The following is a 24,667-nucleotide window of genomic DNA, read 5'->3' on the forward strand; positions in this document are numbered from 1 at the left end:
GATGGACCTGTTTCCTCCTCTGCCAGGCCCTGAGTTCACCCAGACTCAGATACACACTTCTTCATATTACAGGATACACATCCAGACTGGGTAGGACAAGACACCTGGACACCTAGCCTGCTGCCTGCTACATGCCCCTGTAACCTAGTCATTCTGCCCTGGACCTGGTGTCTATAGCCTGGTTGTATACATATTTTATGTGGACTGCATGCTGATGTTATCTATTATGTGGCAACAGGTAAATGCATTTAGTTCAAACAGTTTGTAGCTTGACACCTTCACTTGAAAATATGAATATGTTTTAAAAATAGACTGCATGCTTATGCAGTTAGTTGAAAATCGAGTTTTGAAACATTCTATGTATACAAATATGTGTCCCTATTTCGAGGTTGCACTGACTATATTTTTTCACTGGCTGAAATTCTGTCCACAGGCTAACCATGGAGAATCAAACCTTTTTGATTCAGTGAAAGTGTGTAACAGTGTCATATAAAATGTCATGACTGAATAATATATAAGATTAATAAAGAAAAACAATTATTGCATCATCACACTAAGGTGTCATAGGTGTAATACAAACATGTAGGGATACATCACGTAAGAGGAAGGTTGATAATCCAGACAAGGTATAGTCAACGGTTATATTATTTTACCAGAGATACTGGATATCAAACCTCAGATAAAATTGAGATTTGGGGATTTTGATTAAGTGCATTAGTGTCATGAAGATAAAAGGAATGAAGAGATTGAAGAGATCAAGAGATTACTATCTCAATGCATAAAGGGTCATTAGAATATAATGATCAATCCTCAGATCTGAAGTGCGTCAACACCCTCACAGGCTTGGAGTGAATGGCCCGTAGCGAACCCCTCATCGTTATGTAAACAGCCGTGGAGAGAGAGCGGCTCTCGACCAAACAAAGATAAAAATGGTGAGATTCAAAGATAAAGGAAGAAGAGCTTAACGCCGCTCGAGATATTTTGTTAACAGAATAATCGACAAAAAGCCACTCCTAACAGCGCGCGGGCACACACCACGCACGCACACACACACACACACACACACACACACACACACACACACACACACACACACACACACACACACACACACAAATTGTAGCCTGCACGGCACACGAATGGAGAACGTCCTCGGGAGGAGGAACCATAGTTTGGTCATTTACTAAAACATCACTTCACCTCCCCACCACCGCTAAAGCAAACACACAACCGAAGGTGCAGCTATCGGAAAAAACCTTGAGGAACGTCTCGGACGAGCTGCCACTTTCAGACTCGGTTGAAAGCTGTCAGTTCGGTTAATTAGAGGGGCGAAGACATTTCTAAACCTCAAACCAAGTCATTAGTTTGAAGAGGATAATGCATCCACTGTGAGTTCAAACTATCCGTTTTTGAGCTTGGCTAGTGATCGCGCGTGTCTCATCAGTAAAGGAGGTTTTGCTAGAGGTGTTTGACCTTGCAGAGTCAGTAGCCTACGCGAGATGGGGAGACAACAGTTTTGAACAATATTCGGAATTTTCGTTTTTCTCAAACTAAGTGATGGTAAGTAGACTAGATTCATAGTAATACGCTCGCCTTTTCATATAATAATTGTATCTGCCTATTTATTATTTTTTGTTTATGCAAATGGTAACGGTATTCCGTCTATCAATGCACAAACTTGGTAGAATTCTGATGTTGCAAGATGTTGCAAGCACTGTCAAAACTAGGCCTGTTATAACCACATCGCTGTTATTATTGCAGCCAGGGGCATACTGGCGCTCAGCATTGTTTTTAAGTTTTTATTTTGGATTTAACCTTTATTTAACCACAAAGTCCCTTGGGAAGTTTTCTCTTTTTCGAGGGAAACTTGGCCAAGATAGCATCTTTGCAATAAAATCCAGTAAACATATTAAAGACAGACAACACAGCAGTAACGACAGTACACCAAACTACACAATTACAACACACTTATATTATTACATATTACCTGTACATCTACACTTAAGTCATAAGTAAAACAAAGTAAAGAAAATAAACCTTTTATAATAGGGATTGGGAGCCAGAAAAAGGAGAGCAAATAAATGATGTGTATGCGGACCCAATTAGGGTAAGGAAGGGTAATGGATTACAACATAATGTTGGATTGATAGTGTACTCTAAGTGCATCGTCTATTGCTTGTGTTCAGGTTATGTATTTACATTGATGACAAACTGTCATCTTCGAAGCAGTTGATAGAGATAGAGAAGTGAGTCTACAGTAGTGGACTATGTTCATGTTTCCAATCCTCACCACTAAAATCAGTTAATATGGGACTGTTGCCCTGCATTTTTAATCTCACAGAAAATTCGAATTTGAAAAAGCCATAACATATTTTAGAAATTAAACCTACTGTATATCTCAGTTGATCGCTCAGCCCGCTAGAGAAGTAAGCACGGCTGTTTGCTTCGACATTGGACTATTATGATGCTTGATATCTTATATTGAAAATCCCAATTTTACTTTTCCTCATGCTGTACATTCTGTGTGCTGAAATGTACAAAATAGCTATACCCCTACATTAGTATTCATATAGCAAAACAATATTTCTGACAATATCAAGACAAGTCAATCATCATTTCAGTGTTGGGAGTGTTTATATTTTTCCCATTTGAATAAAACAAATATTATTAAACTTCATTAAGATACATTGGGCATATCAGGTTTGGGCCTAGGCCACTTGACAGCCTAATTGGCCTAGACAGAGAACAACTCATCACTTTTCCTACACAGAACAGACATCTCTGAGTCATACCATAAACAACAGAAATACTGAGAGTTGTAATACTTGATTCATGATTGTGTATATTATATAATCCATATTACTACCGACTGCTTGGTCATCTTCCCTTTGCAGAAAAAAGTTGTCTATTTTATTCATTACCCTTCTCTTTAGTGGTCTGCTTTGTGATTGAGCAATTATGAGGCCTTATATTTTTTGTAAAAAACAAATACAAAAAGAAAGATGTTTCTGTTTTAATATGTAGTATATGTCTACTAATCATTTCATTAATATCTGTGTGTGCGTGCGTGTGTGTGTGTGTGTGTGTGTGTGTGCGTGTGTGTGTGTGTGTGTGCGTGTGTGTCTGTGTGTGTGGGTGTGTGTGTGTGTGTGTGTGTGTGGGTTTGTGTGATTGTGTAAAGTGTGTGTGTAGGCCTAAAGGTGTTGGGGGAGTTCCCTTTCTATACTACTCTTCGTTAAAGGTCTTTGTTTTTCTTGTTGGCAGTTGAACCCTTTCAACACTTTAGCTTAGCTTAAGTACAGAAGATTACACCTAAATCATGAGGCCCGTTAGAGGCAGGGGACCTAATTAAGTCATTTAAGGGAGCCGTGCTAACAATTTTCAAAGGCGTGTATTCATATTTCTCAAGGAGCCCTTCATATAGCTTCAATGTTGAACCACCTCTTGTGTTTTTGTAGCCGTTCAAATCACCTTTAAACACTCGTAGATCATCACAACTTTAGACTAGGAGCAGTGAGGTTGGATCTCTCTCTTTGCTCAGTGCACTAAAATAACTAAACCATTCTTTGCTGGTTAAGAGAGTGCAGACAATAGCTCTTTTGACATTTCCATGCTTTATATAAATAATGTGGCTATTTTTCATCCAGTGCTTTTGGTAATAATTGACTAGATTATTGGAAATATTGATAGACTACAATTAAAACACACTATCATAATAATTCAATTACAATTGTATTTGATTGATATTTATCTTTACTAATGCTATAATTTTTTCCATTCAACTATGGAAGTGATAGCATTATTCATAACTCAATACGTCAGATATTTTTTGCTAAAACCAGTGTATCCTCTATGTCCTTACTCCCATGCGTACATGTGGCATAGAGTGTATTAGACACTTCTCTAACTGTTATTTTATATTATTATATTATCATATTATTACTATTACTATTATTATTATTATTATTATTATTATTATTATTGATAATTGTTTTTTAAATCCATCTTTTCTTATCAACATTTGCTATTTACTGTAACTGCATGGGCAATTCCATACAAATGCTAAATTATTTGCACATCTAAAACCAATAACCTAAAGACATTCCCCTAATGTCAACTATTTTTCTAATTAAAACAGAAATTGGACTAACCTCTCATTGTCAAAATCAATAATCTAAAATAAACTTGTGGCGCAAATATCGACCATGAGGGTTTTATTTTTTTTTATCAAATCTACAGAAATCTACTCCATACCTGTATTTCTTCTACCACTTCAAATAACGTTGGGTAGAGAGGAGAGGCATACAGTACCTACAATATGGCAGTGTGTGTGTGTGTGTGTGTGTGTGTGTGCTTGGGTGTGTTTGATTTAACACTCTGCTTCGTCTCCTAATAACATTAGGCCTCATTCCTGGCCGGCTTCTCCTCAGTGAGACCCTCTCCCTTCATGGTTCTTATTACTGACTCTAATAAATTGTGAATAAGCAGCAACAGCAGGCCCGGCCCAAAGCTCTGGATCGGGGGAGAATTCCCCATCCTGTGGCGTGAGGCACCCCCTCTTAAGAAAACACAAATTAATTCCAAACTCCTCTGTAGCCAAAGGTTTGTGGAATGATAAATATTTTCATAGGAAGCTCCACTCTTCCTGACTTTATCTGCACCAATTTAATTATTTCACAGCTTTCAGCTCTGGATCTCTCTCTGGGAATTAGGAATTCTAGCTGAAGCTCTAAGCCCTGCTTCTCTCACTGGGAGTCACAGGCACGGCTAGCAGTTTAGCCTGGCTTCTCTCTGCTCCTCACAACTTTAAGTCCTGCTTCTCTCAGCTTCTCTCCCCCTCTAGGTCTTACTGTAGGAGGCTTTGAACCCTGGGCCACAGTGGTCCTGCATGGTCCGACCAATCCCCAGCCTCCATACTTAATGTATTAGCAGAATCTATGTTAGTTACACCCAAACAGAGTATTTTTGGGTCTGTATTCTCTATCGGTGTATTGCAATGCATTCATAACAATGCTCTATATTTCTCTAAAATGGAAGGGGAAGGGTAGTTGAACAGGTTTGTTCACTTGTTTGTGGTAGACTCTAATAGACAACACATTAAAAATAAAAAGCAGCAAGCTATATTTGTAGCTAGAAACTGCAACACAGGTTGTGTGTTTCAGTGTATAATCTGAGTCAGAGTTGTGAACTGTACATAACCTCCCCACCAACAATGCGTCTCTTGATTTTATCCTTCGGCACTGACGCCGTAACCAGAGAAGTATGACCACAACTTCCATCAGTTGGAGCTATTGTTTCAGATTTAGTCACAATGACTAATCATGATACAAAGGCATTCAAAAGAAAAATGCAATGAACGTATTCCTTTGCCTAAAGTAAGAAAACTAATTTTATTGAAGGAAATAAGAAAAAGGATTACATAGATTTCAGATTATCTTTCCGTGAAGCCTTTAGTAAAACCATTTACCCCCAAAGTTCCCTGCTTTGAATATCGTGTACCTCTTTTCCTCCTTGTCTTTCTATAGTGACCCATCACCTGTCAGCCCCTACAATTACCTTATTTAATTCAGACATGTGAGAGAGAGATTTAAATGCAGTACAGGTCGGCTCTAATCCAGTAATACTAGAGCAATGGGCCTTTTGTGTAGAATGAATATGGGGAGTGTGAGGTAAGGAACACAGAGTGAAGTAAGGAGTAGATTTGGAGAGAGAGAGAGATGGTGGTGGGTCTTTGGCTTGATCTGCTTCAGCAGTTTCGGGAGAGACTTCAGTATTACTCCCCCCTCCTCCCCCACTCCAATTCTCTAAAACCCTGGGGAGCACCCTGGGAGGCCTGGGGCGATCCAACTCTCCCCACTGTGTGTGTGTGTGTGTGTGTGTGTGTGTGTGTGTGTGTCTGTGTGTCTGTGTGTGTGCGTGTGCGTGTGCGTGTTCGTGTGCGTGTGCGCGCGTGTGTGTATGTGTGTGTGTCCAGCTAAACCCTGGGCTGTCAGCAGGCCACAGCTGTCTCTCTGGTGATCTCTGTTCATCTTATCTCGTTGTGAGAAACCACACACATGCATTGGAGACACACACATAGGCCTGTCGTGAACACACACAGGCTTGCATAGACACAGATGGTCTTTCAAGGGTATGTTGGGTAAGTTCGATTCTAATTTGTATTCTTCTGCACAGGACCTTCACATTTAGAAGTTTTAGCCAAGCTGTTGTCATACATTTTATAGGGTATGATCATTATACGAGTTGTTTGTATCTCTCCTTCTGTGCTGTTCACCATAGAAATGGGCATGTTTCTGCGCACGGGTAAACAGATTGATAGGAGTGAGGCGTTACACGCTCAGCTGTTTCTCTGTGTCCCTCAACACAATTTCTTTTCAATGCAGACAACTGAGTGCGTTTCCAAGATGGATATGCAGTACCTGCAGAAACTATCTACTCGTAACAGCAGGGTGTCATTGCAGTGGTATGTTCTCCACACTGCAGGTTAACAGGTAGACAGTAAATCATTCAGCTCAGACACTAATTTGGCCACGTGTTTCAGTAATGACTGCATGCTGTCTGTGTGTGGCTGGTTCCTGGTTCAGACTACTTGTGGCCAGCTGCTAGCAACTAGGGCGGGCCCTGACATCGCTCTGACATCGTCTGAGACGGAGAGGAAACGGTGGAGGGCAAACCTCTTTGTCCTAATGACTAATAAAGAGCTCGGTCTGTGTGCGTGTGTTTTGTGTGTGTGTGTGTGTGTGTTAGCGACCCTCCCATCAGTAGACCAGATGTTTTACCTGGGTGTAGAGCAGACCACCATCTGACTGGGGTCAGTCAGCTCCCTGGACCACACCCGCGTAAGGAGGCTACCGGGAGGTCTGCCAGCTGTCCCTCACCCTGACCTCCGTCCTGGGCCACTGAGTCTGGGGAAGAGAGGATCTGAGGGTGGGGGGTAGCTGGTGGTGCTGGTGGAGGGTGTTTTATGGTTGATAGGGAGGGAGAGAAAGAGTACAGAGAGAGAGAGAGGTAGATAGAGAAGTAGAGAGAGAGTACTGTGATTGAATGAAGGAGGTTTGATTACGGGGGGTCGGGGAAGGGGGGGAGGGGGGGCAGCTGGTATGAATGCAGTCTTGTTGCAGGGAGTTGGTCAAGTGGAAAGGGAAGGAGAGGCCACCAAGACTCTAGGCTAGTGTTACACATACAGGGGGAGATGGGAGGTTAGAGGAGAGGGACCATCTGATGTCTGAAAGGTATTTAATTTGCATGAGGGCATCTAATGGTTTGGTTGTTTTGGAGCAAACTACAGAAGCAGCTTGCGCAAATGAAGTGCATTTGTCATTATGCCAATAATGCCACTCAGTTTTCAATTTGTAAAACTGCCCTCTTGTTGGTGAGCACATGGTGAGTGCATTGCCCCATATGTCATTCAAGTCCAGACCTCTTGGCAGAGGTTGTAGAATATTTACCTACTCTCTTTAGCCCACACACACTTCTTGGAGTGTGGAGTGAGACAACTCATACTCTATACGAGCAACACACACACACACACACACACACACACACACACACACACACACACACACACACAATAACGTGTTACTGAAATCCATGGGTGTTGAGGTCATCCCAGTGTGTTAGTCATCTCAAGGGCCATTACTGAGATAGAACCCCCCTCCCTCAGCCACGTGGTCCCCTATTCCCTGAGTGGTCTCTCAGCCCTCCAGCCCCCCGTCCCCACCCCTCCCTCAGTGTGGCAGCCAGTATTATTTACGAGCCACGCGGTTCAAAGGCTGCAGACGGGTGAAGCCACAGGCTGTTTGTGTGTGTGTGTGTGTGTGTGTGTGTGTGTGTGTGTCTGTGTCTGTCTGTGCGTGTGTCTGTGGGGGGAATAGTCTAACTGAACATGATTGTGAGTCTGTAGAGTGGAAAAAAGTTTAGAAACACATTGTTGAAATTTGCCTCTCTGGATTTCTTTGCTGTTTGTGTACGGTAACCCACCTCAATACAAGCTTTACATCACGCAATGAGAATTGTTGTCACATTTATTGACCATACCAATTAGGTCTCAAATCTCTCTGTACTCTTCTTTCATGTTAGATGTCTCTATCTAATAGTCGTGTTACTGTGTGCCAGAGGCCAAAGACAAGGCCATAGAGGGCACAGACCGGCAGATGGTACTGACTCTAGCATAGAGCCCATGTTAGTGATGTCAAACTACAATAAAGTCTTGTTTTAGGGCCTTTGTTGAGGGGAGAGCAGAGGTCTGTGTGCAACAGTGTATTAATTCCCCCTCAGGCAGTGAGAGAGACGCTGTGGATGGAGGGTTCCAGGTGGGGGTCCATATGGTGTTATTAGAGACATTCAGTCACCTCCACTTAACCATTATGTTTCAACAAGGGGTCAACTCTCTGTAGGGTTATTGGCATTGTGTAGCTTGTGTCGCCACTTACAATAGGCCCACTTTAAATCAGGGATATTTAGCGTAGACATTCTTAGATTGTTCGATTGAGGTAGATACTTCAGCCTACGTCAGTTTCAACATATTATCCACTGGTACAGGAAGCCTTTGGGAGCTGTACTATGTCATGCGGAGAACCTGATACCCGTGTAGACAGCCTGCTGCAGCAGAACACCAGGACCCAGGTGAACCTGGTTTGATCCTGCTCTGCCTGGTCCTGGCCCTGGTCCTGGCCCTGGTTGGTCCTTGCTGGCCCCGGCTGGACCCTGCTGGGTTTGTCTTAGCTCAATTACAGCCCCAGCCCTCCACACCGCCCCGGCCAGCCGCCCGTTCCCATGACCCTTTGCTCCGCACCCGGCCTGTACCAGGAAATGCTGTATGCATCACAGAGGGATGGAGGGAAAGTCAGGAAGTCAGGATCTGACGGGGCAGGCAGCCCTGGTTCACTTTCCCATGTTCCCCTGCTAGCTGCTCTGTAGCGTAGCGCACAGCCGTGAGTCAATAGGACTGGTTTCCTCTACAGCGAGATCACTCTGACTGTTGGTCTATGACTCTGTGAGAGTGGTCAGGTAGGGCTGGCTGATATCGGACGGATTGGTTGGGGTTCAAACCCATTTAAATTAACTCCAACATTTCCCTAATTGGAAAACTGTTGATGGGATGTTTCTAATTGTTTTAATGGAATTTCAGTTCACTCTGAATTTGGACTGAATTGAAATGGAATTGACCCGATATCAACCTTGCCTCTCAGTCCTTCTTTCTCCGGTTCTAATGTTATTTAGCTCCTGTCGTGACATAGTGCTGTGTGGAGGCCAGTGGTTGCCTGTCCAGTTACATCACACTGTTATTGACCATACATCACACCCCTCTCCCCTGTCACGTTTACGGTCCTCCCTATTTATGTTTGCCTTACGGTCATTAACACAGGACCATAAGTGGTTTAAGAGCGGTCGGCCCTCCACAGTAGGAGTGTGATTATTTACTATGAAAACACCTGGAGCTGTTGAGTGAGGTTGTTCATGTAAAAGACATGAGACTGACACACGTGAGGACCAGAGTCAGGTTTTGTAGCTAAAGCTAATGAGAAAAGCATAGTAGCTTATTAAGACTAAGACAGACAGCTACTCAAACGTCTGCTGTAATGTGTTGTAAATGATGTCACCATTTGTGTTACTATTCCAAACGTTCTTTCTATAATGCACATTCTCTTTCCATTTCTCTTTTTCAATCTCTCTCTCTCGTACACTCTTTCTCTTTCTTTCTCTCTCTCCCTCTCTCTCTCCCACTCTCTCCCTCTCCCTCTCTCTCTCTCTCTCCCTCACTATCTCTCTCACTCTCTCTCCAGTAGCTAATAGTCCCTCTTGCCCACCCCATACATCATGCCTCCCCTTAGTCTTTGTCAGTGTGTCGTCAATGGGGCCATAGGGTCAGGCAGCAGGGCTGGGCATATTAGATTGAGGTGCCCTAAAGGCAGAGAGGAGAGACCACGGTCAAAACCAGGGGGGGTGGGGGGATGGAGGGTTGTAGTTAAAGCAGTTACCTATGGACTTCAGCTACGCATTGTTACATGGCTATTACAAATGTTAATCCTGTTTGTGGTGATCTGTAATCCTAGGTGATCAAATCTAATATCAATAAACTGCTCAACAGTATTTACTCATTCACAAACAGGTTTGTACAGTATCAACTGCTGTGTACTGTCTGTATTAAATACACACAGCTCAACCCCTCTTGGTACAGAGAGTGTTTTAAACTTGAAACAGTAGGAAGAAGAATGTGAGGTCTACTGGGTAGACAGACCAGGAACCAGGAAATACTTCCTGTGTTTGGAATGACAAATGTTGGCATTGACCCTCTGACCCCTGCTCCAAGGGCCTTTGGCTCTCTCTCTCTCTCTCTCTCTCTCTCTCTCTCTCTCTTCCTTTATCTTCTCCTTCCCTCCACCCCTTTTATTGTTTATTTACTGTAATTTGTTTATTATTCATTTATATATTTAGGTATATTCAATAATGACAGTGAGTCATTCTGTGGAACTGATCTGGGAGTTATATGTAGCCTGGTACTTTCTGCTCGGTGCTCCACAATGTTTAGGAATGTCATAATGGTTCACTGTTGATGCTATGCTTCTAGCTCAGTCTAAGTCAGTGGTTAACAGTCAACTGTGTGGCTGTGTTGTTCACGTGTCCTAGTTTATTTCTGCAAAGTCATGATATGTTGTGGTCTCGTTGCCAACAGCCTACATGACGCTGAGAGAAGAAGCAGGCTATTCTTCTCTGCTTAGCTTTCCCAGGAAACTGTCACCCGTCAACTTCCCCTGAACAGTGGTTTGACTGGTGTCTGTCAGTGAGGCACCTCATGGTGCATTCTTCATTAAACCTCTCTGACATTCTCTCTCCCTGTTAAGATTCATTCTCCACTAAGCTCACTCACCTCTTCAACTCTCTCTCTCTCACTCTTTGGGGTAATTACCCACCCCCACCAGAGTCGCTGCCCCCGAGGCATGTGGTTGCAGCGTGTCATTCAGCCACACTGTGTCACTGCAATGATGATTATTCACGATTGTTTCCACAGGAAAGCTGACACAGAGGACCTAGCCCGACTGACTGTACTTTGACAGAGAAATAAGTATCCACACAGAGTCAGGTAAGAGTTAAGATTATTCCAAATACTTTATTATGACAATATGCTGATTGATTGTACTGTTTAGCCTTGATTTCTGCTTCACCCCGGAATGATTTCTCAAGTTGTTATCCTTGGGTATGTATGAATGTGTTTTGTTTTTTATTCATTCTACAGGGCCTCTGAGCCTCCGCTCCAGACTCCTCTTTCAACTGCAAGTGAGTGTTGACATCTTGCATAGCAACTCAGCGCTAGGGCCCAGTGTTTTTCCTGACCATGTGATCGGAACAAGAAATACCCTGGGCCCTAGGGTTAGTAATATACAGTATAGGCTGTCTTCTGTGTCTATGGTCTAACTACCCAAACCAATCTCTTACACATGGACAATAGCTGTAGTTCCTGCAACCTAATGGTCGTGTTCCCTCTTCTCAGATTGGCTGACCTGAGTTCTGTCATGGCGGCGTACGGACAGAGCCAGTACAACCCCGCCCTCCAGCCTTCTGGACCATACACACCCTACACACACCACGCACAGGGCTACAGCATGCCTTCGTACAGTGAGTACACACATGCACACACACACACACACACACACACACACACACACACACACACATACACACACACATACACACACACACACACACACACACACACACACACACACACACACACACACACACACACACACACTCCATTTATCTGAATCACTAGATGATTTTCAACTAATCCATTCTCTTTTTTTTCTCTCTCTCTATCTCTCCTTCTCTCTGCAGACATTAAAACAGAGGATGGCCTGAGCCACTCCCCAGGGCAGAACAGCCTACTGGGCTACTCTAACTTCAGCAACACACCCCCTAGCCAAGCCCTCTACAGCTACTCTACACACGGTCAGTCACACACACACACACACGCACACGCACACGCACACGCACACGCACGCGCACACACACACGCACACATACACACACACGCACACACACGCACACACACACAAACACACACACACACTCCCTCTCTCTCTCTCTCTCTCTCTGTCATACTCTCCTCTCTTTGATGACTGTTGGAGAAGAGGAGGGCCCAGTGAGTGGAGTCCTTTGCGTTTCCAGGTGGGCATCCGATGCAGTGCTCGTCTGTCAATCTGTCCGTCTCTGTCTGTCTGTCTGTCCTCCACACCTGTTGTCCATTAGCTGCGGTCTGGGCTCCTGGCGTCAGCCTTCTCCCTGCCCCCGACCCCCCCATTCCCCCTCATCCCCTTCTCTTTGGGGGTCAGGCCCCTTCCTCCCCTCAGACCTACATTACAACCCATACATGTCGAACCTGTGTGTTTGTGTGTGTGTGTGTGTGTGTGTGTGTGTGTGTGTGTGTGTGTTTCTGCTCCTCACATTCCCCAGTTGTTTCGGCGCCCAAAGCATGCCTCTCTCAGTAGGACTTTATGGGTTTCAAAGCAGCGTGAAATTGACCCTCTCTGTCAGAGGGGAGAGGTCAAGGTGCATGTTATGGTGGGTGTGGACTAATGTAAGGACTGGGAGGTGGGTGGGGTCTACAGTAATGTAGTAAGGTCTGAAGTTACTGAGGGGAGGAGACAGGGCCACTTTCCTGTTCCCACATACCATAGAAGATACAATATCAAAACTGAGACAGAAGATTTGGTTCTATATATAAAACAAAGTAGATATGTCATGTCCTTAAATGTAGATCTGTCTGAAGTTAGAATGAATGCCACGCTGTTTCTCTCACTGTTTTTATCTGAAGACAGTTGTATTAGAACAGATGGGATGTGAAAATCTCACCTTTAAAAAAAAGGTTTAGCTTTAGTTTTTACGATACAGGTAGAATCACACAAAATTTAGTGGCTTGGAACTAGAAACTCCCGTGCCAACCCCATGTTTCAAGACCGCAGGCTTTAGAAAGAAAATCAAAACCAGAGAGTCAGTGTTTATTTGGAGACCTTGTGGCTCTTTCTGTTGTTGCTTTGAAGAATGTTTAGTTGTCCTGGGAGACTCCCGGGTGGTTCTGGGTAATCATTAGTCACCGGTTGATTTTCTGCAGAGCGGTAGAGTGGTAAAAAACAAAGGAGGGGTGAAGGGAAGGAGGGTTGGAGGGTTGGAGGAATGGGGTGGAGGGTAACAAATGAGGGAGGGATGGAGGGAACGAGGGAACGAGAGGTGGAGGAGTGGAGGGGTAACAAACAAGGGAGGGATGGAGGGAAGGAGGGGTGGATATGTCGAGGGGTGTAAGGGTAACAAACGAGGGAGGGTTAAAGGGATGGAGGAAAGGAAGGGTGTAGGAGTAGGGGGTGGAGGGGTAACAAATGAGGGAGGGATGTAGGGAAGGAGGGGTGGAGGAGTAGGGGGTGGAGGGGTAACCAACAAGGGAGGGATGGAGGGAAGGAGGGGTGGTGGAGTGGAGGGGTGTATGGCTAACAAACGAGTGCAGCAGGGGAACAGGCCCTGGAGGAAGGCATTCCTTCAGCAGGCTTGATAAGGCTGGTGGATTCTCTCAGAGCAGCAGCAGCAGCAGCAGCAGCAGCAGCAGCATAGCAGTCTTTCCCACCTGTATTGATGTTTCAACCATAAATCAAACCTCTACTCCTTCAGGCAGCGCTGACTTGTCTCAGGAGGAGTTACAGAAAGTCAAGGTTTTGACACCCATTACTGAATAATTTATGTAGTGATGAGGGAGGAGTAAAGTTAATTTTACCCTGGGAATTAATAGACAAGGTATTTCTGCTGGGCTACTTTTCACCTCACTTTTTACATCTTTGCATAAAAGGTATTTTTCAAAGAAACTCTATATAGAGCATTGGGTCAATGGTTAACATTGTGGAAATGTTGTTTTGCAGGTGGCAGTATCTCATCTGGGATCTTCCAAGGAACCAATCCAATCACAGGGTCAACCCCATTCAACCACACCCAACAGGTCAGCACTGGAAACACACCATTAGACACATTTGACACCTGATAATTGGTCATATTTCATGTATCTTCCACAAATACTGTATGATTTTTCATATTCAGTTCAAACGACTATATACTGTACCAGGCAAAGACTGTTGAAACAGGGTTGTAAAATACATGTAATGCAGCAGTGCCCTGTCACTGTATTGTCCTGTTGTTCTACAGTTCAGGCCCTGGTGGCTTAGAAGCCTACAGCAGGACTAGAGGGTTCTACTCGACCAATCAATTCTTTCTGCCCTTATAACAAAATTGACTACACTTTATGTCAACCTGCTTCCATGGAGTTGGTTGATGTGTTTATAAGGTGTTTGTTCTGTTGCATTCCACCAGGACTTCTCAGCATACTCCAGCTACAGCCAGAGTCAGTATTCCCCCTTCTACAACTCCCACTACAACAGCCCCTACCTCTCAACCAGTAACATCAGCCCTACCCCCATCACCACACCCATAGCCTATCAGCACCCAGAACACCCCGCTGTGATGCCCAATCACAGCCCAGAGTCACTCACAGGTAAGGATGGCTGGCCTGCCTCCCTTTTGGGTACTGTTATTTCCTTGTATTGGTATTTGTGTGACATACACATGAATTTGAATGCAAGCTTATGTAGGTGTGTGTGTATTTGTGTGTACTTATGTGTGTACATGTATGTGTGTGTGTGTGTGTTTGTGTTCCAGGAGAGTACCACCCGCCCCCCAGCCCCCCCACCCCGGGGAAGGAGGAGGAGGTGCCAGCCAGACGGACCTCAGATGGGAAACTGAGGGGGAGGAAGAGAGCCATTGACCCTGCGCCCCCCCTTGACTCTGATATAGAGGTAGTGTTACAGTCCAGTCACACAGACACACACACACACACACACACACACACACACACACACACACACACGCACACGTATATGCACACACACACACACATGCACACACACACACACACACACACAAACGCACGCACGCACACACACAAACGCACGCATTTACTCCTCAGTGTAGTGATTTGGATATGATTCACCATTCAGCTAAAGGAGTGCATATCTGTCTGTCTTCTGTTTCAGCGTGTGTTTGTGTGGGACCTGGACGAGACCATCATCATTTTCCACTCTCTGCTCACAGGAACTTTTTCCACACGCTTTGGCAAGGTACAGTCCCCAGCATTTATATTTACATGTGGTTCATCGCCAACCAGAACATACAGTTCTCGACATACTGTATGTGCATGTGGTTCTATACTCACCCCCTAAGTCTCCATCCGTTCAAATAAACCCTAAGATCCTACCAGCTTATTTGACTATTGCTGAAGAGATAAACTGTTCTATATCAGTTAAAGGGGAACTTTTCTAGTTGTGTATTTGGCCTCTGGCTCCTTCTCTGAGTTTTCACACGCTGAATGTTTTCTCTCTCTGGCCTCTTGTCTCTTTATCTAATGGACTGGACCTGTTTGGCCAGGCCCGTGTCCTGCTGTGTGATTGACAGCAGAGGGGTGTTTACGTAACAGACAGGCAGCTGATGAAGGAACAACAGTGATGTCTCTTGTTTTTGGCCGGGACAGTGTTTTGAATTCTCACGGTCCCTCTGTGGTTTGACACGATGTGGAGGGGCGTCGTTAGAGAGCGAGCACTGGGCTCCATCGCATCCACACGCGATTGTTTTTGGGTTTTTTCTTCTTTGTGTCATCGAGGGGGATGAGAGGGGGAAGAGAGAGAGGGTGGAAGAGTTGACGTTTGACTGATTTGCCAAATTCCTAATTCCACCCCCTCCCCCCTCTCCGCTAAAGCAGTGAGAGCCTTAATCCGACATGCTCTGACATCAAAACTCAGACACGCAAGGCAGGAAAGTTGTGGGGGCAGAACAGTGATTATGACCAAAGTAGAAAACAATGCCATTATTTTTATTTTACGAGCACAGAATTGGTTTTCAATTTGCTACGACGGATTTTGATATGTCCTCTGTCTCCCTATAAAACCAACTGTCAGACCACCAGAAGTGTTTATTTTAGTTCAGGTTTCCTCTCTTAAAGCAACCAGACACCATTTCTCTTTTCTACAGTAGATGTCAATGGCATGTCTAGTCTGGACTGGACTCGACCATAGCTTCTTCCCATAACAGTTCTATACACTCCTCATGGTAAACAAGTGTAGGGTCTCTGTCAAGACAAGCCTGCTGGACTGTTAAACCCAGAGACAGAGACATGGGAGAGTAATGGTTGTGTTGAAAGGCTGTTGTTTTCCCTGCCCGTGAGAGGCCGAGGTGAACTCCAGAGCAACATGAGGATTTTATTCCACACGTAAGAGGTCTGACGGTATCTCATTTATCATACTGTACAGCTACAGCTAACATGACCATAGGCTACTCTCCTGCCCCCCCCCCTCTCTCTCTCTATTTATCTCTCTCCCCTCTCTCTCACTCTGTCACTCTCTCCCCCTCTCCCCCTCTCTCTTGCCGTGTGAATTTATCTTCCAGCAGAGGGTCTTTCAGACAAAGTCATCTTCTGAAGACATTATAAGAAGGAAGTGGAATCGGTTGGATTTCAATTTATTTTTCCCTTTATTTCTTTGTCGAACGTCTGCATTGAACAGTCGTCGTTCATGGTACAGGATGATTACAGATAATTATGTCTATTAAGACGGAACACTCCCTCCTCCTACTTCTCCTCCCTCTCCTCCCCCATCCTTCTCTTTTTGCCCCCCCCCCCCCCCCCCCCCACACACACACATACACACAAACAGACAAACACATACACACACACACACACACCTTACCCCCCCCCCCCCCCCCACCTCCATACACCAAACCCATTTATCTGAGGATCAGTCGTAGGAGGGAAGCTGTCATCCCAGACACACTAATCTGACAGCAACCTTTGGCTGACGTCTCTTCTCCTCTGTCACCGTGCCAACCTGTAGAACCACTGACACAGCTCTAGAACAGAACATAACAGAACTAAACACAGCCACCTGCCCTGCCAACCTGTACACCATAACAACACCATCAATCACTTTATCTCTGGTGCCTGCTGCTTACAAGATTTACTATTCGCTTATTAAAAACTGTCTCCTTTCCATTCTGTCGTGTTTACTCGGGGTGCAATGTGACACCTGTGTCAGAGAGAGAGACAGAGAGAGAGAGAGAGAGAGAGAGAGAGAGAGAGAGAGAGACAGGGAAGGAGGGGGGAGGGGAGGGGAGAGAGAGACAGAAGAGTACAGTTCAGTTCAGTGAGATGATTGACAGATATATAATCAGACTTCCTCCTCACATAATAGAACCTGATCTGTCAATCAACCACTGACACTGGCAGTGTTCTAGAAGGCTGTTTGGACAGTGATAATGACTGTTAAATAATAATCAGACTAAACACTTAGTCAATTACCAAATACCAAAGCTCTTATGGCATCTCTCTCAGCTCTGAAACTTGTGTTCCTTTTCAGGTTAGGGTCAGAGTTACGTCTGAGTACAAGTCGTTCTATTACCTTGTTATACATTGCTGTTATGATGGTGCTCTTCAGCAGCTCAAAGCTTGGGTTGTGTTGTATTTTGCTGATACTGATAGATAGTGTATCATACATAAATCAACAGTTCATAAAATACTACTGTCAGTGATACATGTGCTGGACATTTTGCTGAGGTTATTTACTCAAAGTTTATCGCTAAGCAAAATGTTTTACACACCGGTTTGTAAACCAAAGACCATGTAGAGATTAATGAGCAGTTATTGAAGTGTGGAGGTAATATGATCTGAGTTTTTCCACCTGTAAACAGAGTTATTGACCCTGCAGTGTGTGTGTGTGTGTGTGTGTGTGTGTGTGTGTGTGTGTGTGTGTGTGTGTGTGTGTGTGTGTCTGTCAGGACTCATCCAAGGCTGTGTCGCTGGGCCTGTGGATGGAGGAGATGATCTTTAACCTGGCAGACTCTCGACTCTTCTTCAATGACCTGGAGGTAAGACACACACCCTTGACATGATGACTGCTTTTAATTTGATTATATGTGCCTAACTCCTTCCACTGACTATAAGTAGGTTTTGTTTGTTGCTACTGTACCACATATATTAAATACATAAATATATTATATAGAAATGATGGCTGACATCATTCATACTCTGGCTTATGCTATCAGCAGTATAAACCTTTTTGATATAGATTTTTATAAGACAGTTCAAACTCTCGTCTCTAGGGACGTTGTAATGTAAGGAAAAAGAAGGAGATGTCTTTACTCTCATAATAATATTCCATTCCATTCTAAAAGACATCCCATGGGGGTAAAGGGTTAGGGTTAAGAGTTAACATGGAATATGTTTACCATCAGTCAGTCATACAGTAGAACAACACATAAGCTTCTCTTTATACATTCCTCTGCCTTGTTCTGACAAGGACAAGGATTAAACCAGCGTTTGAGAGAAGGAACAGTGAGTCGGTAATTATAGGTGTGTGTCTGACTCTGAAAGGACAATGAGTCGTGGGGAGGAGGAACAGCTGAAAGAAGGGAGAGAGGGAGGTCGAGAGGAGGGGGGAGGGAGGGAGGGAGGGAGGCCAACAAAGCCATTTCCAAACTTTGTAAAAAAAATAATTTTGTCAGGCTCAGTAATTCTCCATTCATACAAGAAAAGTTGCTCTATACTTCAGTAACGCTGTAACTAATGACTATTGACATGTTGTTACGTAGTAGGCCTACTTCTCTCATTGCTTTGTAATTGAATAGTAGTGGATCTGGTCATGTGCTATGACTGATTTTACTTCCTACATTTAGTAGAAGCAGCTCTATATTCATCAGAGGACCTGATACAACTCAGGGAGCCCGATACATACTGTACACCTGGTTGACAGGAGCTCATGTTATTACATGGCTCTGACTTTGAGAGGTGTTGAATGGTGCTGCTTGTGGGTCTGGAGCTGAGTCATAATATCTTACCTTAGCCTCGGGGGGCGGGCTGAGCAGGCCTGAGTATGCTGGGAGGGCTGAGAGGCTGGGGCTCCGGGGATGGAGGCTTGGAGGGAGAGAAAGGGTCGCTGGGCTAGGGGAGCGAGGGGGAAGAGAGGGGGTTCTGATGAGGTAGCGTCTTCCTCTGTCTCAGCCAGGCTGAAAGGCGATAGTGCGACCTGTCATTCTGGTGGGGTTGTGTGAGAGAGAAGAGGTAGGAGTTAGTTTAGTACACTAGGAGTCAGGGGACGATGAGGGAGTAAGATGAAAATAGCAGATATGGTCAGTCAAAGTTTACAGTCAAACCACTGAACTGGAGAGAGATTTCAGTAGGTAGTAGGATATAAATCAAGTTAACATGGGACATTTTTTTATTACTCAAACAAAGTTTGTTTAATTGCATTTTAGGATAGTCAGAATGTACATTTTCCACTTACATCAGAAGTCCAAAATTCTTTGTATATTTCTTTGATATCCTTCTATAATACATACTGTCCATTGTCCAATGTATCTGGGTTGTAATGAGCTAATATTTGAAGGTTCTTTGGCCGTTGTTAAAGGGGTAATTATGGTGTAAATCTGTGTTTACGGGTAAAGTGTTGTAGCGTCAGGTAAAGATGGTGCAATGCCATATTAGCTGCCATATTCTCTCTCTCTCTCTCTCTCTCTCTCTCTCTTTCTCTCTCTCTCTCTCTCTCTCTCCCTCTCTCTGGTGCCTGGCTGTCTTGGGTTCCAGCAGCCTGTTTCCGCCTGTCTGTTGTTTTTTGTTGTGTGTTTTGTTTTTTATTCCATTGGTTCTATCTCCCCCTGAGGCTGTGAAGGAGAGATGAGAGACCTGCCCATGCACAGCCTCAGCGAGAGCCTCAGCTTGTCTCTGAAACAGATCTCTCCCTGTCTCATATCCTCTTTCTCTTTGGTTACCAAGGAATGTGACCAGGTTCATATTGATGACGTGGCTTCAGACGACAACGGACAGGACCTGAGGTACACTACAACAAAACTGCTAACTATAAATATACCATCTGGCTACAGTTTCCTATATGAACCAGACTTGGCCCCATGCTGAAGCTAGGCTACAGTACATAGCATTAAGTAGGTTTAGACAGGGAGAAAATGTGCCTCACCTCCCTCTCTCTCTAACTCTCAATTCAATTCAATTCAATTCAATTCAATTCAATTCAATTCAATTCAATTCAATTCAATTCAATTCAATTCAATTCAATAAGCTATTGGCATGATCAGACATATTACATTGCCAAGGCACACATATAGGAACTTATAAATCAATATTGATAGAAAGAGAAATTATGATATAAAAGGAACAATGACAGTAACATAACTGTAACAATAATAACGGGGGTAACAATAACAACTCCTACTAGCAGGCTAATAGTTCTGTTTTTGGTTGTCCACAGGCTGTCCCTAAAGTTGTGGCAGCAAACCACATATTTGGCAGCCAATTTGGAGCAGTGTCTCTCTCTCTCTGTCTCTCTGTCTCTCTCTCTCTCTCTCTCTCTCTCATTCCCCCCACCCTCCTCTCTCTGGCGCAATATATCAGAGTATCGCCATAAATCTTCAGTTTCTAATTAAAATATCACCCTCTCTGTCTCCCTCATGTCAGACATTTTACTGCATGAATTGGTGAAACATTTAAGGAGATAGGTTTCAAATAACTATTTGGCAAAGAGCAAGCTGTACCCAAATACCTTCCTTAAGTGTTTTCAGGCATGTTACCTCTTTCAAAACCAAAGTATTTGTCAGCACCTAGTTTGGATGTGTGTCTGTGTGTGTCTGGGCTTCAGACATACAGTACCAAAGCTACCTTCTCCATTCAGTGTCACTTATGTTGGTTTTGAATCTAAATGCTCCTCTTTCATTGTTGTCCCTTCACTCTTGAATATAGAATGTATTGAATGTCAACTAATCGCTCATTTAGTATCAGTTAATTACTGGTATTACATCCTAAGGCTCTCTCTCATGTTGGCCATCCTTGCTCTGTACTTGCAGCTCGTATAACTTCAGCACGGACGGGTTCCAAAGCCCAGCAGGAGCGGGGTCTCTGTGTCTGGGGTCGGGTGTTCACGGGGGGGTCGACTGGATGAGGAAACTAGCCTTCCGCTACCGCAGGGTCAAGGAGATCTACAACACATACAAAAACAACGTGGGAGGTGAATAGTCATATATGTCACATTCTATTCAATTATATTTTTGAAATAAACCTATTTGTTAACTCCCTCCACTTTCTATAGATTGTACCTCTTGTTTCTGTGTATATTTCAATGTATGATAGCACCTGAATGTGTTGGGGTGAACATGTTGTTTAAGAGTGTTGTGATTGGCAGGTTTGGTAGGCAGTCCTAAGCGGGAGGAGTGGCTACAGCTGAGGAGGGAGATGGAGGTTTTAACAGACCTGTGGTTGACTCACGCTCTCAAAGCCCTGGCCCTCATTAACTCCAGGTCAGACCCAGCACTAACAATACAACTCTACACCTAGAATGGGCAACTCTGTTCTGACAGGGCCCAGCATTAACACTCTACACCTAGGGTGGGCAACTCTGTTCTGACAGGGCCCAGCATTAACACTCTACACCTAGGGTGGGCAACTCCCTTCTGACAGGGCCCAGCATTAACACTCTACACCTAGGGTGGGCATCTCCCTTCTGACAGGGCCCAACCTAGCACTAACACTCCTCTAAACAGGGGACAGGAACTCTGGTCTTACAGGGCCACAACACTGAGACCCTCAAGGACCAGAATTGCCCCGTCCTGTACTTACTTACTTACGATAGTCTTCAGTATGGGAAAGGGTAACATGAGTTGTAGTGTAACCTTTAGTGACTTTGTCCCATGTAAAGTAAATAAACTTGAGTCTCTTTACTGTACCTATATGATGTTGACTACATTTCCTCTTGCTTGGTTCAATCAACGATTGAAATTCCATTTCAGTTCCATCAATTCCAGAAGTGAAGTTTATATTCTGCTGTAAATTGAAAATAAAAAACTTTGGAATTTGGAAATGAATTAGAGTTTAAAAAAACTTCCTGAATTGGTGGAAATAAAAAGCAATTCTCCCCAACCCTGATAACGCCACCCTACCTTCCTCTCTGACGTGTTCTCCCGTCCCTCTCTCTCTCTAGACCTAACTGTGTGAACGTGCTGGTCACCACCACTCAGCTGATACCAGCCCTGTCCAAGGTGCTGCTGTATGGCCTGGGTTCAGCCTTCCCTATAGAGAACATCTATAGTGCCACTAAAACAGGTAGGGCATCAGCATGACTCAAGATTAGTCTTTTTTTTTTATTTTATTTTTTTTACATTGCTGGTGTATATGATAAATGTGATAATCATGTTTATACGATTTATCTATGTCCGGGAAAACAAATAATTGTATATTTAACTGTTTGCTCTACTGCTGTAGCTTTATCCATCCTTTATCCCTCCCTCATTGTCTCATAATCATAGCAAAAGTCACATTTTATGTCTCTTTATCTCCCCAGGGAAAGAGAGCTGTTTTGAGCGGGTGGCCCAGAGGTTCGGTCGGCGGGCGGTCTACGTGGTGATAGGGGACGGACTGGAGGAAGAGTCTGTAGCCAAGAAGGTGGGACTCCCCATAGTAATCAAACAGTATGGCTCACTTACTGTACACAAAGTACCTTTTATGTTAATGTATGTCCTGTGAGACAGGACTCCTGTCCCACTTATTTGTGTAGCCAGTAAGTTGAAGTCAACATATACATGTATATGTAGGTGACATACTGTCACACCTATTGTAGTAAGAAGACTAAAATATATAACGATTCACTAGAATATGATGTCTGTTTGTGTGTGTGTTGCAGAAGAACATGCCTTTCTGGAGGGTGTCGTGTCGGGCAGACCTGGAGGCTCTGAGCCATGCACTGGAGCTGGACTACCTCTAGAGGGTGCCAGCCAGCCATACATATATCCTTACCCACATCCTGGTGTGTCCCAATGGACCAATGAGGACAGAGGCGGATGACATTCACCATAACTTAAAGCCAAGAATATGGGACCAATATTTCTATCAGCAGGGAATTACTGTTGTTACTGGAAATATCATGTACTTTTTCATCCATTCACAAAGACTTTTTCCACATGAGAGGTGTCCCACATAAGAGGTGAAAAGTGTCCCACTTTTGTACTTTAGGGTGTTGCACTGAAAACAAGGACCCGTCTAGGTGCAGTCCCTCCTGACATGGGGATGAAACCTTTCAGTTTGTTTGTTTGTTTGTTTGTTTGTTTGTTTGTGTTGTTCTCTTTTTAGGAATGGGATAGCAGAAATTGTTAAGAGACCCTCTAAAAGAAGGATTAGAAAAGAGGATTCAGCCAGTCCTGGCAAGCTGTGTGCTCGGATGATACTGATCCTGCCTTGACTGCCTTGACTTTTCTCATAGTTGTTTTGATACATTGTACATTTCAATGACATTTCCCCAGTAGTTACTCTGTCTTATCTTACCCCTGTTTAGGTTGTTAAGCATAGTCAGATTAGATTTTTTACCGATTAATTGTGACTTATTTATTGATCTGTTAAATTACAAATGATCAAAAGAGACAAGAATGAATATACAAATAATACTTAATGTTGAATCACAAAAAAAATTTAAGCACAAAAAACTCCCCAGTAAGTAACAATTAATACACATTATTTTAAGCAAACAACATTTTTTTGAAGAGAGCCACTTAGATTAGCGCTTGAATCCTCTTTTGAAACAAGTTTTCCTTTTCAAACGATGCTGGGTGTACATTTGTTGCTCTGTTTCACTTTCTGGTTTCTTTCATGAGTGTTTCTGTAACCTGTATGTAATGACCTGATATGGTTGGGTCTGTCTGTTTCTGAACCTGCATGTGCCTATAACACTGCCTGTCAGCTTAGCTACGATTTGTATATATGGTTTAATTGTTGATTTGTTTTGATGGACAATTATAATAGATTAATAAAAAATAAATTAATTGCAATCTGTGAAAAGAATATCTGATTTGAGGTTGAACTGTTTACAATTTGCTGTAAAAGAAGTAAGAAGTAGCTAAATGCTAAACTGTGTGTGTGTGTGTGTGGGGGGGAGGTGTGTGGGTGTGTGTGATTCTTTAATGATATTACAGTCATATGCTGTTACACTGTGTAACAACATTTATTACCTGTTATTAACTATGCAGATATGGTTTTATCAACAGTTATAACATACTGTAAAGGCATCGCATGTTCTCATTTGAGGCTTCGCTAGTAAATTTAGATTTCAGTCTGCCCACACAAAAGGTGCTATCTAAAGGACTGGTAGCATGAGAAGCATCATAAGTCAAGTGCAGATGAGGAAAACCATCACATTGCCTGATTCACAGATTCAAGGGGACCTGTCTATCAATTAAACAGAGTATCCTACACTTTTGGCTCTAGGTACATTTAGCCATAATTATAGTTCAGACATGTAATGGTATTGAACATGAATCTTAGTAAAGGGATTGTAAAGTAAAGAACAAGAACACATGATGATTTCATTTCATTGTTTTTTTTTATTTATTTCAATTGACTCAATGAGCCACATCTTTGATTTGAACACCTTAATTTAAGGTGAATGATTCAAGGCAAATACAGTGATGAAACATCACAACCAGAACTTGGATATATCTCCAAGACATATGACACTCTAACTGAGTACTGGATACACATTTACTGTCTTTATAAAAGACACATAGAAATGTTTAAAAGCAAACATTAAAGAATTTAACA

The 24,667-nt window shown here is 43.5% G+C and overlaps 1 protein-coding gene across 1 annotated transcript; it reads left to right on the forward strand.

Moving 5' to 3' along the window:
- The first annotated feature begins 1,500 nt into the window (after positions 1 to 1,500).
- eya2 (EYA transcriptional coactivator and phosphatase 2) lies at positions 1,501 to 23,847 on the forward strand. Its single transcript, XM_083667527.1, has 16 exons — positions 1,501 to 1,560; positions 11,012 to 11,083; positions 11,237 to 11,277; positions 11,492 to 11,616; positions 11,836 to 11,949; positions 13,905 to 13,981; positions 14,350 to 14,530; positions 14,695 to 14,831; positions 15,069 to 15,152; positions 17,857 to 17,946; positions 19,850 to 19,908; positions 20,932 to 21,092; positions 21,267 to 21,381; positions 22,062 to 22,183; positions 22,422 to 22,522; positions 22,761 to 23,847. The coding sequence occupies exons 4-16, from the start codon at positions 11,514 to 11,516 to the stop codon at positions 22,839 to 22,841; spliced, it is 1,425 nt and encodes a 474-aa protein (XP_083523653.1). The 5' UTR covers positions 1,501 to 1,560; positions 11,012 to 11,083; positions 11,237 to 11,277; positions 11,492 to 11,513; the 3' UTR covers positions 22,842 to 23,847.
- The last annotated feature ends 820 nt before the right edge of the window (positions 23,848 to 24,667 follow it).

The sequence above is a fragment of the Argentina silus genome (assembly GCF_951799395.1).
Source record: "Argentina silus genome assembly, chromosome: 4".
Taxonomy (NCBI): domain Eukaryota; kingdom Metazoa; phylum Chordata; class Actinopteri; order Argentiniformes; family Argentinidae; genus Argentina; species Argentina silus.

What these genes read in the sequence shown, in the direction of transcription:
- eya2 (XM_083667527.1), top strand. Translation starts at nt 11,514, where the DNA reads ATGGCGGCGTACGGACAGAGCCAGTACAACCCCGCCCTCCAGCCTTCT. An exon ending in CCCTTGACTCTGATATAGAG is followed by an intron (nt 14,832 to 15,068) that starts GTAGTGTTACAG and finishes CTTCTGTTTCAG; the next exon opens with CGTGTGTTTGTGTGGGACCT. An exon ending in TCTTCTTCAATGACCTGGAG is followed by an intron (nt 17,947 to 19,849) that starts GTAAGACACACA and finishes TTGGTTACCAAG; the next exon opens with GAATGTGACCAGGTTCATAT.